The sequence below is a fragment of the Conger conger genome, chromosome 6 (assembly GCF_963514075.1).
Source record: "Conger conger chromosome 6, fConCon1.1, whole genome shotgun sequence".
NCBI classification, from domain to species: domain Eukaryota; kingdom Metazoa; phylum Chordata; class Actinopteri; order Anguilliformes; family Congridae; genus Conger; species Conger conger.
The window spans coordinates 40,436,499-40,455,499 of NC_083765.1; the positions used below are offsets into that span (position 1 = coordinate 40,436,499).

General features: G+C 42.9%; 1 protein-coding gene across 1 annotated transcript in view; it reads right to left on the bottom strand.

Annotated features, from left to right (window-relative positions):
* Window positions 1-673: 673 nt before the first annotated feature.
* The window catches only part of LOC133131555 (sodium/potassium/calcium exchanger 2-like), a gene marked incomplete at its 5' end in the record, with an annotated part of 51,591 nt that continues 33,263 nt past the window's right edge, over window positions 674-19,001 (bottom strand). Inside the window, 6 exons of the mRNA XM_061246929.1 lie at window positions 674-4,470; window positions 5,452-5,618; window positions 6,575-6,664; window positions 8,417-8,554; window positions 13,847-13,947; window positions 15,976-16,071. Coding sequence (XP_061102913.1) covers window positions 4,221-4,470; window positions 5,452-5,618; window positions 6,575-6,664; window positions 8,417-8,554; window positions 13,847-13,947; window positions 15,976-16,071 — 842 coding nt within the window. The remainder of the gene's footprint in view (window positions 4,471-5,451; window positions 5,619-6,574; window positions 6,665-8,416; window positions 8,555-13,846; window positions 13,948-15,975; window positions 16,072-19,001) is intronic.

Here is a 19,001-nt window from a genome sequence, read left to right on the forward strand (position 1 = left end):
GAAGAAAGAGAGCTACACATCATGTACAATTACTTTTGCTCATTTGGCACAATCTCTCTTCCAGGCTGACGCTACAGTATATTACCACATAGGTGCAGCAGTATAGCATTATGGGTGAAGAACTGGTCTTGTAAACTCATGGTTGCAGGTTTGAGTCCCAGACTGGGGATAATAGCTCATAGGGGGCAGCCTGTAGCGTACTGGTTCAGGTCCTTGACGGGGACCTGCAAAGTCGGCGGTTCAATCCCTGGTGTAGCCACAATCCGCACAGCTGTTGAGCCCTTGAGCAAAGCCCTTAACCCCACACGTCCCGATTAGCCTGATTAGTCTAATCAATTGTAAGTCACTTTGGATAAAAGCGTCAGCCAAATATCATGTAATGTAATAGATAGGACATTGGCTGTTGTACCTTTGAGTTTAAGCTTAAGTATGTGCACTGTGTTTGCTGGGTATGTCACTGAAAAAGAGCGTCTGCTAAATGCCAGTAATGTAAATGGTTGGCATGTATATAGCACCTTTATCCGAAGTGCTGTACAATTATTGATTCTCATTCACCCATTCATAAAGCTGCTTGGGTTTACTTTGACTCACCTCTGACTCACCTTTTCAGCAGGTTTATGTTCAAACGTTCCGACTGCTACACTTTTGTACAATTATAAGCAACAAATTGGCATAACATCTTCATAACTTTATTTCCATATTCTGTTACATACTTCATGTGTTTTTTTACATAAAGAAATACCATTTATTTAGATTCAAGTATACAAGAGATTATATTGTTCTTTTGTGTGTATATTTGTACGGTTAAAAATAAATCATACATGAACACCGAGAGAGAGAGAGAGAGCGAGAGAGCGAGAGAAAGAGAGAAATAAAAAGAAAGGAAACCTTAACAATGCAAGAATAAAAGTAGTCCACCGATATATTTATTTTAGATTTCGTAGTTGTACTTAACGGTTTTCACAATGAACAGAAGCATTGCAGTTTAACCCGCCTGCCCGAGATTATCGCGCATTGTCCTGCCTCCTGTGTATGAAGACATCGCTGCATAATCACACATTGGAATTCAGAGCCCATTAATGGCTCACAGTAAACAAAAACTGAACTCATGAAGGACTGCCCTGGCATTTCAGTTTTGCTGTGTTAGGACGTGAAAGCTTTGACGCTCAACATCTAGAAACTACTCAGAATGCAGAAAGAACCTTAAAATTCCAAGGTCACAAAATGGGGTGGGGGGGGTGGGGGGGGGGAGGGAGGGTAGGTGTGGAAAAACGGAATGATGCGTTGCATTCATGTTAGTCAGCAAAATACCCACTGGTCCACAACCCCCCCAACCTGCTCTAGACCCCAAAATCCTAGTGCTAGCCCCAGAAGGTCTGAGGCAGAGGTGCCCAATCGTGTGCTATGGAGGACTGAGAGTATGCAGGTTTATATTCTGACCAATACCAGCTGATTTCACTAATTATCACACGTTCAACCACACAGGAGGGAACTAACATAGTGAAATCAGCAGGTATAGTGATTTGTTGGATTGAAAGCCTGCATACTCCTGGCCCTCCCTGGCTCATGATTGGGCACCCCTGTTTTTAAGGTGACGCAAAGCAAGTAGGCAGGGCAGAGGCATCAATTTCACTGCCCCAACCAGCAGACATCACCATGACAACTGGACCACACCCCCTTCCCCATTGCACAGTACAAACAATACTGCAAAGCATCAGTCTTCAAGCAAAAAAAATGAAAGAAATGGGGCACAATATGCCTTAGTACCAGGAAGATAACATACTGCACTGACAAGGTTTGCCAACTTTACAGCAGCACACTGACTTCTGGCAGCAAGGGGACATGAAATAAATAAAAACTTAGAGGATGTGTCTCTGTTGCTGGAACAATTATGAGGTAATTTCCATTGAAATCAATTCAGGCCTTGAGCTTTAAAGTGCGTACGTATATAGAATATTAAAGGTTTTTCAGCCATTTTTCATTCCATCCAAGGTAGTCGTGCTCTGGATTGTTCTGCGTTTATAATACAGCTCTTCAGAAGCATTTTTTCCTTCTGTTAAAAAAATAAAAATCCAAATAACAACCGAAACATGGACAAAGGGGATGCTGGGTTGGTACATTCAACAGGTTTCATTTCCTTACATTTGCAATGTTAAATATCCATATGTATATATTATTTTTATTTACAAAAGCAAAATAAATAAATAAAATTCAAATAACACCCTGCCTTCTTGGGAATAACCAAGCCCAATACATCCTTTTTCTTTTTCAAATGTAATACACATACAAAGTTTTATACTTAAAAATAATTTACAGTTTGTGTGCACAACAGTACTGGGACAAAGGTGCACTTACATATATATTCACAAACTTTTGGAGTACAGCTATTGACTGGTGTGGGCAGAACACGCAAAATTCTGAGAAGAATTAAACCATAAGTAGCCATACTGTACCCGGAAACAATGCACATATTCAGAGTGTTGAGGGTACAGAGGGGCCAGGACAACAGCACCGATTGGTGGACTGTTAGCCAATGACAATACAGGTTCTACTGTTGCTAATGCTGCTCTGGAATCTACATGTTTGGTGGCTAAAGGGAAACCAAGGATTACAGGAATGACATTTGCACCCAGTGGGGAAAAAATCCTACTTGTACCCCAATAGAAAATATATAGAAGACATATTGCAAAACCAGCAATGCACAACAGCCATGGAATACTATTCCTAATTATCAGTATGCGTATTCTAATCAAGTTTATGCTTCTTTATTTGACATTGACATGTGCAAGTATTTGCTTATGCACACATGGACAATAGCATCTTTCATTTGAAAATAGACATACACATTAATATCAATGGGTTTTCTACATGTGTACCTGCCTTAACATTTCCAGGAGGCTGTTTCTAATGAGGAAATAAGTGGTCTAGCACGTTGATGTGTTTGACTGTGACCCGCCTGTGACCGTCTTCCTCATATTCAAAAATAGCTTGATGATGTCAGGAATTGGTTTGATGAGTAACATTTTCTGAAATGCCAGTTGTCATCTGTTGTTCTAACACAGAATTTTTTATTGGGAAAATATGATTCTACATGTGCTCATTCTCTTGAATAGAGCATAATACAAATGGAAGTTGTACATGTTTTGCTGTAACCATGGTTACAATCCTAGCTCATTGTTTATATAGGCTTAATCACATTTATTGTTTACATCCCCCAATTAATATAGAAAACACTGAACGCTCTCTATACAATCTGAATGTGTGAGCCGTTTATCAGGAGACGTCAGACGAACAGCAATAGAACTACCACTTTTACTACTAATATCAGCCATCGTACTGAAAGAAATTGAAAAAAATACCTAGTCACTTTCTGTAGCTTTCAGAGCTAACTCTGGACTGTGGGTGTTATCGAGTGCAATGTAAATGAGTCGTTAGGCATCACCCTGCCACCCATAATTCTTTAGTGATTTCCAAAGCAGCTTTGATAATCTTGTTGTCTATTGTCGCCGAAGGAGGAGACAAGCTCCCAGGTTCCATCCTCTCGGAGGTGCTAAGCGCCGTGGAATCCGTTGATACATTAGGTATCGAAAGAGCTGCAACTCCTGTCCGTCCTCCCACTCTGTACAGAACAACACCACTCCCACCCAGAATGCACCTGCTCAGGTCCGCATGGGTCAGGCGGCGTTTTCACGGGTGGCGGCGTAGGCCTGGCGATGAACCCATCCAATGCCGCTGTCTCTGAAAGGCTTTTTTTAAAGGTCAAAAGTCACGGCAGGGGCCGCTCTCTGGCCTGTCCGTGAAAGCTCTCTTCACCGGTTCCTTCGCTGGTGTTAAGATTGCAGTGTGCAGTGGAGCTCTTAAAGGGCAGTTTTAGATTGTCTCTCTCCCTTCACATAGTACCAAGGCCCAAGAGAGGGGAAGGGGGGGGGGGGGGGGGGTGCATGCTCAGTCTGTACATGTGCTAATACCATACAGCCCATCTGTACATCCGGTAAAAAATAAAATAAAAAAAAGACAACAAACAAAACAATTGGGCTAAGCTTAACATGGCCACCCATCAAAAACCCCCCTCCGGGCACACACACACACACACACGCTCCCACACCATCAAGTCCGTCCATCTTGATGCCTCCAACCCAAACCAGGCCAGACCTCCTCCTAATAACCCTCCTCCCTCCAGCTTCCAGAGTTAACCCCGCGGAGGGCACGTGGGCTCGGCCTCAGATGGACACGGGGCACTCCAGGATCTTGTCCTCCAGGAGAACGCTGAACACCAGGAAGACCAGGTAGAGCAGGAACATGATGGCGCCCAGGAGCTTGCTCATCCTCCACTTGCAGGAGGCGATGGAGATGATGACGAAGACCAGCATGAGGAAGAGCAGCACGATGGTGCAGAAGAGCCCGTTGCTGCTGACCGTCACCGGCTTCAGCCCGTGGCTTAACGAGTAGAGTAACCATGGGAACGGCAGGCTGAAAGGGAAATGGACAGAAGTAGGGTTTGGGGACATTTGTGGTGTCATTTACTGCACTTCACCGCATCCACACTGATAATGGCAGTATGGTATTTAATGAAAGAATGTTCTGGAACATATAAAGAGAACACATACATGCAATTACTCAGGATAAGTTTGAGAACGAGGGGGCATAAATGAACATTGCCAAAGGATAAATTCCACACAGATATTAGGTAAAGTATTTTTTACACAGAGAGTGATCATGGTGTGGAATAGCTTGCCAGGACATGTAGTGGAGGCAGAAACACCAGAAACATCATATGGTGCTAGATACTATTTCGCTTTTAGGCAAACCCAGCAGTAGGTGCATTTTAGTGGCAGGAAAAGGCGAGCATTGCTGGGCTGAATGGCCTGTTCTCGCCATTACGTTACTGTATGTTATGTTATATTGTATGTCAGGGATACTCAATCTCTCCCAGAAGGGCCAGTGCAGGCTTTTGTTCCAACCAGCTGGTACACACTAATCAAAGTCCTTAGCAAAGACACTAAAAGCTGATGAGGAGAATCAGGTGTGTAACTGTCTGATTGGAACAAAGGCCTGCGCCCACACCGGTCCTTTCTGGGAGAAATTGAGTATCACTGTTGTATGTAATTGTGTGTTAGGCCCTGCTTCTTGCACACAATTTAGACCCAAGAGACAAATATGGGAATATTATAATCATCCTCATGTGTAGAAGGAATGGAGGCTATCAAAATAAAATGGGAAGTGAGTTTGTAATGTATTGTACAGTCACTGTGGGCCCAGTAAACACAAACATTGTATACTTAAAAAAAGAGGATACATCATTAGCTCTATGCCCAAAACATCAAAGAAAGCGGTTGGGTGACTTTGGGACTGCTAGAAAAAATTAAAATATAATCATAATCATAATCTTAAATTATGATCAGGCCAGCTAGAGTCCAGTCACCCTAAAAAGTATAGGGGAGGCAGACGTACCCCACTGTGATGTCGAAGATGTTGGACCCCACCGAGCTGGACACGGCCATGTCACCGAGCCCCTTGCGAGCCACGATGACGCTGGTGATCAGGTCTGGGATGGACGTTCCCGCCGCTAAAATCGTCAATCCCATGATCTCCTCCGTGATCCCAATGGTTTCTCCCACCTGTTGGTGGGGAAAGACTTTCTTTTATTCATTTATTTCTAGAAAAATTAGAAAGCGGAAAAAGAGTAAAAGAGAGAAAACACCACAAAGCCAAAGCACAGTTTAAATACCACAACGCAACCTTTCCTTTATTTTCTCCTTGATTATTATTTTTTGGTTCCTCCATTTTGTTTTGCTCGAGTTTGATAGAGGCTTTACACTCAGCCCAGAGACGATTCGAAAATGGCGGAGCATGGCATTTAATAAGTAACAGGCAGTTCTACAGCTAATCAAAGGGCCAAAGGTGCTGCTCTTAAACTAAATTCCACAGAGATGTGTATTTGACAGAATCGCTGTAGGTATGATGTGAATAGGAAGCTCTGTTTGTGACCGGAGGTTGTTGCTCTCTTACATTTGTGCAATGCTTACACAGTCCAAAAGGGACCTTTGACCTTTCACAGAACTCCAAGGACAGCCATATTAGGAAGCATACCCTTCCTCCTAACCTGAATGCACATTCTCACTGTAAACCACCCACCCACCAACTGTAGCCATGAAAAGAATCAAAATAATTACTCCCAACCAACATTAATGTGCAAGGATTCAAAGCCTTGTTTATTTAAATAACCCTTCCCACACCCCTATTTTTTTATTTCTCAGCTAGATTAATATGATTCTCCAAAATGTATTCCCCCTAGTCTTATTTGTAAGCTTGGACTGTAAGCTTGTGCACCCAGGGCAGCAAGGGCCATATCTGATTTTCATTCCAACTTCTGGCCTTAATTACTGAATTAGCCCAAACATTTACACCATCGGCCATTTCAGCTACAGTTCTTGATAAGTGCATAAATGACAGCTGAAGACTTTTCCCGTGTCCCAAAATGAACGTTTATCAAACCCAGAGGTCTCTACATGCCCCTCGGCATTGTGGGACCTGCTCTGACCTCCAGGGGGGTTTGGTTCAGAAGGACGGTTACCTGATGCGCCCACCACACCATGAGGTACGAAAAGGCCGCAATCCAAGAGATGGCACCAAGGAAAGTTACGGGGAAGAACCTTCTGGAAGACTGGAAGACAACAGCAGAAGAAGAACCCCCCCAAGCGATGAATTCTCAGGGAAAATCAACTCCGAGGTACACAAGTTAACATTAACGTAGCCCTTAGAGACCCTGTGACCCTGTACGAGGACATACAATTCTGGCTTCCTGAGCTCTATACAGTATTTCTCTTAACATAATGGACATTCTAAAATATTGATTTTTCATGTCAAAAAAGTATAAGGTAAAAAAAAGGACCCGTGTGATGTTAATGAGTTTTGATTGGCCATCTCAGTCTGTGGTCTAGTTAGGATTTAGTTCTCTTCTGAGAAGTGGTTTTCTGTATACGTAACAAAAACCTTCATAACCTTCCAAATCCATGCCACAAAATGAAAAACACAGTACCCTCATGTCCAAGGACTAGTGGTAAAACAGCTTTTTTCTTCAGAACATGTTTGAAACTTTTCCAATGGGGTTTTGCTGAATAAATAAAAGCTTTTAAAACACATTCCTCCTCTAAGGAGAGCACCTAGCATTTACATTCACATTTTGGGCATCAAGCAGAAGCTCTTCTCCAGAGCGACTTAAACATATTTTTAGACACAATCCGTTAATTCTGCTGAATATTTTTAAAGCGATTTATGTGAAGTACTGTAGCTGACTGCTGCCACATGAATCAGCTATTGCCTGCACTGTGCTTGTCAAATATGGACATTTGAGACATATTCTTACTCCCCTTGTGTGTGGTGCATTATGGGTAAATGCTGGTGAATGTTATTTCTAGTTCAGCCACTTCTGTGAATTCTATAGTTCATTTGATACCCACCAACATTAGTTATTTTACAATTCTGCACATATACTATCTCTGATCTAGGAGTATTGCTAGCACAGTCTAACAATGACATTATGCTATATACTGTTGATTGATGCTTTTAGTAGTATCCATAATGTTATTGTTCCTGGTTATATTGGTACTTCAGCAATGTTGCAAACATACTGACTTTGTTATTACATATTCAACATTGCTGAATAGAATTTCTAACCTGGTCTATATCACCATTGCTAATATAATTCTTGTGGAGGCATGTTTGTTCCTTTGCATTGTAAATGTAACTGCAAGTGCTAAACAAATGTAAGGTAATATAAAGCAAATGTGTCAGGACCAGTGTTCTGTTGCTGATTTGCGGTCCTTTTTTTGGTTCTTTTGACTTCTAGTTCATTATGACTTATAGCTTATAATTATGCAGCACCCACAAGCAAATGGGTTGGTTCATTTTGACCTTTCTATGGAGAATTATTCATTGGCTGAACAGACTATAGAATCTTAGGCCCCTGTTGAACAAATATTAATTTCTGGTTTGGACAGCTTTGTTTAATGAGGGAAATGTCACCTCCTTTCAGACAATAGGAACTGCTGGCGACATCCAAGTGGTGAAATAATATTGGAATACAGCACAGCAACAGAAAGGAACAGATGCTAAATGTTAAGCAGTCTGTGAAAGAAGGAAAAGACTGTGAAAGTGGTGGTCTGTGTGTGTATGGTGTAGTCACTAACTGTGTGTGTGTGTGTGTGTAAGGTGTACTCACTAACTGTGCGTGTGTGTGTGTGTGTGAGGTGTACTCACTAACTGTGCATGTGTGTGTCTGTGTGTGTGTGTGTGTGAGGTGTACTCACAAACTGTGCGTGTGTGTGTCTGTGTGTGTGTGTGAGGTATACTCACAAACTGTGCGTGTGTGCGTGGGAGGTTACTCACTAACTGTGCATGTGTTTGCTGTACTCACCTCTTTCCTGACGTCCGGCAGGGTGACCCACAGGAGAAACACAATGGGGAAGATGAGAAGGTATGTGATGCGTTTTCGAGGTGTCTCTGGCCAGGCCAAACTGAGGGGCTGATCTTCATCCTCCTCTTCCTCACTCTGCTGAGATGCATATACAGATGCACACACACACACATACATATGTAGCCACACACACAGACACACACACACACAGGCACATGCACACACAATAATTTCCTGGTGAGTTTTTACAGCACATGTGAAAGAGTTTTCTTCACACCAATCATAAACCAGATGAGTCATCCTGTCATCATTTTGAAAATCAAATGAGAAACTAAACAGGGACAAAATTAAGGAAAAAAAGAATTGTATGTCATGTCATCTTAGTTCTGTCGGCTCTGCTTTGCCATGGACACCATTAGCTTTCACAATGCCATGGTGAAAGGATAGCCACAAAGCATGCTAAGGGCAGCTGACTAACCCACAACACAGAATACTCAGAATATTTTCACCTTATTTAGCAAAAAAAGTAGAAGATATAAGTCTAAATACAAGGCCAAAGTACCTGTTTTTTTTGTTTTTGCAGTGCACCTCCTGCATTCTTTGGATCCTCTCTGCTTTTTAAACAGCAGGTTTCCGCTAGCAACTAGAGCTTCTGATGGTATATTCCATTACAGAGCTTTCATTCATGTAGTATTGAATTTCACGAAGCTGTGCTTTGCCTTCAACAGTAGGGAGACATAACTTTTGATGTTACGTACACAAGCTGAGTATCTGTTGGGTCGATATAATCTGCGGTCGAATACCAGCTCTGCAAATGGATTATCTCATGCGGTTCAACCAATCCCAGAATGCCCTTCTGCCTGAGAGACACAGCGAGCACGTTACACGGATGGACGCGGGAGCAGGCCTTGCGTAGCTTTCGATGGCGACAGAACACGATTAAAAGAGCACTTTCCAGGGCCTGACTTGAGATTCCTCTGCCCTCAAATTAGATGGTGTTGGTTGCCACGGCAACGGAGAAAAAAAAAAGAAAGAAAAAGAAACACCTGACACCCGGTCCATAAATAGTCGCGCGCGTTTCAACCGAACCGCTGCGCGCTGAGAAACAGCCTGGGCAGTTACAGGAGTCACTTAGCCTGCTGAAAGCCAGGCAGCTGACAGCTCAAACTAGCTTTGAAACGGCAGGTCAGCTACCAGTTCAGACCAGCACCCAGCTTGACATGGTTTGACCAGCTGAAACTATGTATGCCGGCAAACCAGCTCATACCCAGCTAGACCAGCTTCATGACCAGCTTGGCCATGCTGGTAGACCAGCTCATACCCAGCTAGATCCGTTCAATTTTCAAGCTGGCATAGCTGCATTTTACAGCAGGGTAGTAACACTTGCGGATCTGGGAACAGTTTTGCCTTTGTAGCTCATAATGGATAAGGCCAGGACATGGGCAGGTAAAAGCTGATCCCACATAAGAAGGTTGGTGGTTCTGTGAACCCCAGTGTAGCCACGATAAGATCAGTGCAGCTGTTGGGCCCTTGAGCAAGGCCCTTAACCCGACAATGCTCCTGCTTAGTCTAATCAACTATAAAACATTTTGGATAAAAGCGTCAGCTAAATAACTGTAATGTAATGTATGCCGATGATCTCGATCTCCGCACTGTGGTGATATATAAAATGGCAGCCGGGCTGGCTGACAGCCAGGGCGTTTCTCAGCCCCCCCCCCCCCCCCCAGGAGGGGAAGGGGAAAAGAGGACGCCGGCAACCGCGTCACCGAGGGAGGCTGGTAACCAGGCAACCGGCAGAACCAGGCTCCTCAGGACTCCTGCTGCGGTGACACGTGTGTCTGAACCGCCAGATGTGTACAGGACTGCGGACCCCGTGTGGGGCAGTGCCCCCCCCCGCCCCCTCCAGCCGCAGAAGGTCGGCCGTCAGGGGGCTCTGGAGAAATGCCAGCCGCCCCAGCTTCAGCGGTGAGGAAAGGTTAGCTCCTGAAGGACCGGGCGGTGGATGTAGACTCCCAGGCCTGCCTCCCGTCACTCGAGTGGCCTTTACGGGAGAGATGCTAATGAACACCATCCCTCAGATGTCGTATCTCTCGCCTTCTCTCTTTACATTTCAGCATGATCACTGTCATGATATCTCGCCCTTTCTGCATTGGTCACCGTCGTGATATCTCTCCCCTTCTGTATGGTCACTGTCACAATAGCTCTCCCTTTTCTGTATGATCACTGTCATGATATCACTGTTTTCTGTACGGTCACTGTCACAATACAGTATCTCTCCCTTTCTGTATGGTGACTGTCACAATATCTCTTCCTACACTGTATGGTCACTATCATGATATCTCTCCCTTTCAGTTTGATCACATTCACAATATAAACAAATAAACAGTCATCCTTACTCAACTATATCAAATCAAAATCAACAAATTTCTTCCACAACAAAAAAACATTATGAATCAACTTTAGTAAATGATGAAAAAAGAAATTCAAGATTTTATTTTGCATGTAATTACATTCGGAAAGTATCCACAGTCAACATATTTCATTTAGATGAAACTAAAGCACTTTGATGTCCTGCCTTCATTAGTGAAATGGTGTTGAATGCTGATAGCAGTCTTATACACCGCTGTCTCTACCGTGTCACCACAGGTGTGCGAGCCAATTACAGAGGAGCTACCAATCAGAGCGTGTGTTTCCTAGTGCAGAACACACTCAGGAGGCAGAAGGTGTGACATAAACAATCTAAAGGAAAGAGCGAGCTGGTGTGGGCCGATGTTACAGGAAGCTGCCTCAGCTCCCCGGCCCTCTCATTAGAGGTGATCTGAACAGCTCCAGCCTGGGGAATGGCCAGGACGTGCCTTCACATGTCAAGCGAAACGGAGCCCGTCCCAGCGGCTAATTACCATGCCTTCCACAGGAGGCTGCGCCGGCTCATTTTCCACCTCCCCCTCCTACAGCAAACACGTCACGGGACAGAAACCGCCATGTTGTGCCTTTAGCCTGCGCTACACGTTCACGGAGAACTGACCAATAGGAAGAGCCTGAGTGTCACTTTTTGACACGTGCACCTAACGGTGCGATCTGTACGTACATGGACTGTGACACGATTTTGTTGTTTTGGCTCTGTACTCCTGCACATTGGTTGTGAAACAAGAACGATGAATATGAGTTTAAAGAGCACTTTGTCAGTCCCTAATTTGTGGGTGATCTGTGTAAGAATTACAGCCTTAATCAATATGCAGTCCCTCATTTCCTCCAGACACGAGCTTGCATGGAAACACCCACTATGGAATGTAACGTCACCTTCAGATCAAATAATAAAAAACACAAATACTAATAAGAATAATGATATCATAATCTATTTAAATAGTGCTTTTCAGGGTACTGAAAGAGTGTGTTGAGTGTCAGGACCTTGTATCACTTACAATCGTACCTGAAAAACACAGTTCTTTCCCCTGTTTCTCATAGGGAGAAGTAGCAATTATAGAGCAATTAATTATTTTGTTGCTGCAATTATCTGTTCCTTTGTGACATGTGCCATATGCACTGTACACTAGCAGGTGGTAACAGCACTGATAAACCAAACACAGAGCAAGGCCATGTCAGAAAACACGTAAGATGGAGGATTTGAGAGTGAGAGAGCTACATCAGGTCTCTTCATCTTAGGACTACCCCCATGGTCATCATCATCGGCCATCTGCGTGAGGATTTATACCGCCGCCATTTTGTGGCGGCCACCACTCTGTTTCTCTTCACTGGGGCCTGCCAGGCATCCGTTAGCTAGCTGCTAGTGAACATTTAACCCTTTTAGGGGTAAGGTAAGATCACAAATGCGTATGTCATTAGAAATGTTTGTGACTGAGCACTCTAGTGCTGATGTAACAATCGCTATTGGAGTTCTGGAACACTGATGTAGAATATGAGGAGAGAGAACATTCCATTCCATTCCATTCCAAGCTGGATGAGTCAGTGCCATCTGCTCCATTGACTGAACTGAATCAAAGAGGTAAAAAAATAACAATAAAAGTTTGGTGCTGTCTCCAAACACCTTTAACCCTTAAGCTTTGCAGGCACAGCACTGTCCCACCCCTAAAAACTGTCTCCAAAACTGTGTAAGCCATAAAATCATTAGGATTTCATCACTTTATTTTTGTAAGAGACATTTTGGGGTAATGAAGGCACCAGTGTGTGATATGATATCACGCTCCGGAAGCAGGTGCCCTTCCTGCCTAAATTCCGACTCCTGTGGGGAAAATGAGAAGGTAGCACATCCCAATGGAGGTTGCCAGGGAAGCAGATTCCTTTGAGGACTCAACAATTAACAGGACAGAGCTCACCAAAGTCTCAGTCAGCACCTCGGTGATGAACCAGCACTCTCAGCTCTCAGACTGAACATGTTGGGCTGCCATTCAAGAACCACCAGGCTACCTGCCCCCCAAAAGGCCAAGGACTCAGACTTAGTATCACTGTTATTTCCGAGCTGATTTAATCTGTTGAAGAGCAGTCTTCTTGGACTGTTGTTTTTTCAGAATGCTATATCAGTGTTCTGGAACTCCATTGCAAACATAAGTGATTGTTACATCAGCATTAGAATGTTAAGTTAGAATGTTCAGTTAATTCACATATTTGCACCTGAAAGAGTTAATCTTGGAAACAAATGTAGAATCCGCATCCACACACAGTTCAACCTTTATTCCACATCATGTTTTTCAGTTTTGTGGTTTGATGAATGGCAGTGTTCTTCAATTATTTCTTCCTGGCGGTCAGATTGTTTTTCTTGAATAATTCTTCCATGTATTAGGCAGATAGAATGCAGAAACAAGATGCATTGTTCATCTGTGTTCACAGAGCATATCTCTCCCTCGTTAAAATTTATTATTCTGTCACTAGTGGGAGGTATGCTAACACCATGGAGATGAGTTTCTGGACATAGTCACGATTTTGACGTGTGTGAATAATACCCTCCTTTCCGCTCCATTCTGCTCCAGAAACACGCGTCTAGCATGTCAAACAGACGCACAGGGCTGGAAGCGCACTATTCCTGCCATCTACATGAGTCATCGGGAGCTTCACATGAGCTTCTCTCCTTAGGGATTTAAGGGTAGATCATGCAAATAAAGTGCAGAGATATTATAAGTGTGGCTGATAATGCTTTCTGCCAAATTTACTAAAGTTCACGCAATTAGGGTCGATTTCTTCCTGAAATTTCTCCACCTCTAAAGAGCTTAAATCATGGCACAAGTGAGACTGAGACACAGGTATAGGCCTCAAAGAAAATATTATATGTGCAATTATTTCATAATTATTGATATTAGCGCTTGTCAATGCTTATGTAGTGCTTATGAATGTGCTATGTAGCGCTTATTAAGGAGTCATAAAGCGACAGTCGTGATGGTGTTTTTTGAAATGCTTTAAAAAAAGAAAATTCCTTACCGTCTCTTGGCCCGTTTCCTGCCCCGGATCTTGCCCTGTGGTGCCATTCATGGGAGGGGTGACCTGCACATCCACACTGGAGCAGGTGGGCAGGTTCTTATCTGTGAGGGGGTACGGGGACAAACACCTTTATCAGCTCAGCTTGTACCATGAACTGTGTCCCAATAACATAATATCATGTACTGTATTTGCTTGCCAGCAGTCATGCCACCATGCACCCTGGTCCTGCTGAATGGCTGAAGCTATGCAGGTGTGGGCTTGGTTAGTACATGGGTACTTGGATGGAGGACCTCCTGGGAAGACTAAGCTGCTGGAGGTGGTGTTGGTGGGCCAGTAGGGAGCGGCCTTCCCTGTGGTCAAATAAAAACTCCAATGCCCCAGTGCAGTGATGGGGACACTGTGCTGTAGGAGACGCTGTCTTTCGGATTAGACGTTAAACCGAGGTCCTGAATCACTGTGGTCATTAAAGATCCCCTGACACTCTTCGCAAAGAGTAGGGGGTTCCCCAGTGTCCTGCTCTTTCAACCTGCCACCTTATAATCCCCTGATTTAATTGGTTAAAAAATAGTTCCCTCTCCACATCAGCTGATGTGTGGTGAGCATTCTGCCGCAAAATGGCTTCCATTGCTTCTTCTTTTCTGTTGCTATTTTTTAAATAAAAAATTTAAATAATATTTAATTAAGCGCTGCCATTCAAATAATGTTTAGTGCCATAGCTTCCACTATCTTTCCACTTCTTTGAAATAAGCTTCTTCATAACTACTGAGGAAAAAACAATTATCATCGCTTGTGTTTTATTTAGTTCAGCATTATCCTTAATCTTGTTAAGTAAGCATAATGATAGCAATATGTCGAGTTGCTTGTCTAGTGCTTTTGATAAAATCTTCCCACGAGAGGTTGCTTACTCCTTCGCACTGCCAAAATGAGTGTAAAAAAGGAAATCTTTATTTATTTTATATCTCACCACATTTACCTGATATAGTTTGACCAAAAAAAGAACATTTTGAACAAGTTATTATTATTATAACTTGCACTCACACTCCAGACAGAGGGTGTCTTGGTCAGCGGTCTTGAGCGGTCATAAGGAACAAAGAGCACGGGGTCAATTCCACTCAGGTGACCGTTGCGGTCGCAGAGTAATCAACCGGAGCGGTAACCCTTCGATGTGACCGTTTATCTCAATGCTTGTGCGCTTCTAATTCATTTCAGCGCAGTCTGAGGTTCATCTTCTCCTCCGCCGCATTAAAAGGCGTGGACAGTCATGTAATCAGATAATTAAAGGCCCATTGCCATGCAGATCAGCGCGCCGAAAGCAAACTCCTTGCGACGGGGAGGAAATTGTCGGGGGAATAAAGCGGAGAGATAAACAAAGGCGCCGTATTTGTTATACGCCTGTTCGGCAACGAACCGTAAAGGGCTAAATTAAACAAGTGGCGGAACAGCGTCGTGTAATGGAGCTAACTTCCCCTTAAATGAACATTATTAATATGGATGTGAACAGATTAACATGTTCAGAAGCTGAAGAGCCGTAATGGCCGCCTGATACGACAAGCGAAGGAGAAGCACAGATATCAAATGCCAACTCCTTCCTCCATCAAATGGAACATATAACTCAGTTCCTCACAGTAATTTGTGAGATGTTTGTTTCCCGCTCAGACACGTTGAACCTGGAATTTTTTTTTGGAGAATCCACTTTGAGGTCAGAAACACGCTTGCTATGGGTCCTACTGAAAAACAACGGTTGATCGGTGATGCAAATTATGCATAACAATAGTTTTTGAGCTATGAAATCGTTTGGTCACTGATCTTGTGTTTTATGTATTCCAATTCATATTACTGATTACTGATCCTAACAGTGACCTCTGACCTTGATGTTCAAGCCAATGAGAGGTAGAAAGGGAAAAATTGTAAGATAAAAAAAGAGACATAATGAATGAACAGATCAAAAGAGGGCAAAAAAGTGAGGGAAGCAGTAAAAGATCTTAGATCTTTTGGATCTTGCATCTTCAGTCCTAACTCATTGAGATGGATTTGAGTCATGTGTATGTGTGTGTGTGTGTGTGTGTGTGTGGTTGTGTTACTGGCAGGTGGTAATGTTGCATGCATGAAAGAGGTGTGGTAGATCTCACCAGTATGACCTGGTACCCCGTTAGCCTTGTCCCCGTCTTCCTGGCACTTGTTTTTAGCCATCTTGTGGAGAATGGATGCCTTTTCACGGAACTTTCCTGAAACACGAGACATGGGCGTGTCAGAGCCAGAAACACAGCTCACTGCACACAAGTCTTCTCACAGGGACAAGATGGCCTACAAACTTTATTTTCTCCTGAGCTCCCTAAATCCTGTGGATAACCATATTAAAAAACAGAACTGCATAAGTTAGTTCTGCATTTGTCCCAGAGATTGCGTAAGAGAGGCTGTGTTGTACAGTGATCAAGGAACAATGAAGGAACAGAAAAGGTGACAAAAGTAGCACGTTGTAACAAATTAATGCTACATTCCACATATTATGGACAGATTATGGTTTATTTACCTCAAGGCTGTCCTGAATGTAGCATGTAGCCCAAAGCATTATAACATCTTTATTAATGATTCATGAGCATTAGTGCAAGAACTTTGGTCAAGGTAATCCAGTGGTTTTGGTTTGACCTTGTCAAGTGACATACTGTATATTATGTCACAGGTCAGAGTGACAGCTCTGTGTGTACAATCTTCAGGAGGCAATGAATGTGTGAAGGAATCATTTATAAACATACTATACCATTTTAATTTAGGCTTTATGAATTATTTGACTGCTTTGAGAATTGAATTGAATGATATCATTCATAACATAGAGAAACATGTCATAAAGAGAAAGCACTTCATGCATTAATAAAATGTTATACGGTCAGGAATAATTCCAAATATTTTCTTTATTATTGTATTATAAAGTAAATGTAGCAGAGAAAACTCTCGTCGTCCATTATGATATTAATTTCACAAGCAATTTATGAAATAAGTCCTTGAGCTACAACAGAACAGATTGGTCTCATAGCAGGGAGTTTGGTCTATTCAATAAAAATTCTGCACTGTAACTGCACTCTGATACGACAGGGAAATGGCACAACTGACAAATGGCTGGGTTTTGTGATGGGCACAGTATGAGATGCACACATAGCAAAAACGTATGAATCATACATATCATGGATATTACACAACATTTTCAGGTGAACAGAAAAAATATAAAAACAGGATAAAAGACAGAATGTGATGAAAGTGAAACAGACAGCGAGGAGAGAGAATGATAAGTGAAAGCCTGCTTGTGCATGTTCTGAAAGGGTGACCCCACCTACTGTATGTCACTAATGATGTTCCACTTGGTAACGTGATGCAAAATACATAAGCACGATGAGTTACAATTACACCTACATCCGCAGAGCTTCTTATCTCCTGTGTGTGTTGGAGAATGAGTCTTAAATGTGACTGACACATCGCTGTATTTTAAGTTCATATGTCAGAAGAATAATTAATCAAAGCAAAGGACCCTCCGTTTAGTAAATGCAACATCAAGCTATTACAAGTTTGGCAGTCTTCACAAAACTGAGATGGGTACAATTTCTTTTTTTCATGGAGTGAAACTCATTATTCAGAAAACAACCTGCAATTTGGCATGAGCGATTAGCCTTTAAATCCCATGATTAATTTGGCTGCTGCTCTCTGGTCAAAACATCTGTTTCTGAACAGCGGTAACGGCAGTTTCAACCCTTCCAGAATTATGCGATTTTATACGTCAGTTTAGGAATACCCCCGTCCAGTAACAGCCTAGTCTTAGCTTTGGCTGTCTGTTTTAGCAGCTAGTTTAATACCTCAAGCTATATTCTGCTCAACCAGTTGGTCTATTCAATTCAAACTGTAAATTTCATAGTGCTTTTTACAGAGACCCTGTAACAAAATTGCTTTACAGTTTAATGACAATAGAAAATTGGACTCCCCAGTCGGAAGAAAAACACTGAAACGCTGGCACGAAAAAAGTCCAGAATGGAAAGAAATCTCAGGACCAGCTATACATCGGGCCGGCTGGTAAAGATAGAATGAACGGTAACAGAAATGTAATGACGGGTCTAGCCGAGCAAATGCTAAAATGATTTGGGCAGGATACAGTCAGCGTCCTCCATTTGCTCTGGTACATTCCCCACTACCTCTACCACCATGTAGCTTATCTCTAATTATGCCGACCAGCAGACGATAGGCTCCCTGCTCTATCACCAATTTCATCCCACAGGGAGATTAAAAAAAAAAAAAAAAGATTCTTCCCGCTGGGTAATGGTTTTATCTCTCTTGCTGGGGTTTTGTGGTTCCAGGCCCAGTCTAATTTGAGCTTTCCTATTTCCAGTTTTCCCGTAGAGCGCCTTTGTGCCGGCATCTGTAGAAGGTGCGGTATGGAAATGAGACGGAATTGGAACGGAGCTGTTGCATTGTGCCCGCTCCGCGTGCCCATGAGTCATTCCGTTTCGGCAAAAAGAACCTCCCGGGGTACGCCTGGAGCCTGAACGCACCTGTGTCCCGCGTCCGCCAGGACTCTGTGCGGCACATCACTTGTGCTGTTTCCATGTTCACAGCTCATTTATAGTGTCGAGTAAATATGACCTGACACCGATGCTAATTGACTCTTTTCCGTGCACATTAAGGCCTGCAATGCTTGAACAAAATGTCTCAACGCCAACCACTTTTTATGAGCAAATACTTTTTTTAAGAGGCTGTGAATAACTACAATTCCCACAAGACCTTGAGAAATTGCCTATTATTTGTAAGTATTACAAAGATTTCTAGCATTAGATTATCTGTTAATAAGACAGTGAACGGCCAGTCTCAGTTATTTTCCGATCACCTGGATTTATACTGTATATTACGGTCTTCTATCTGATAATACAACATGCCAGTTTAATAATCCATACATATGGGATTAGCTGGGATCTCTCCGATTGTAGTTTGTGAATATGTGTGGTATGACAAATAGACAGGAACAGGTTTAAGGCAGGAGCACTTCACAAAATGAGTTGTCTCAACTGGGCTAGATCAGATCTTTGCACCTGTACTGTGGTTCATCAGACCTATCTATCCAGACCTATCTATCATTTCAGGGTGTGTGTCTGGACAGTGAACACATGCAAATGAGCAA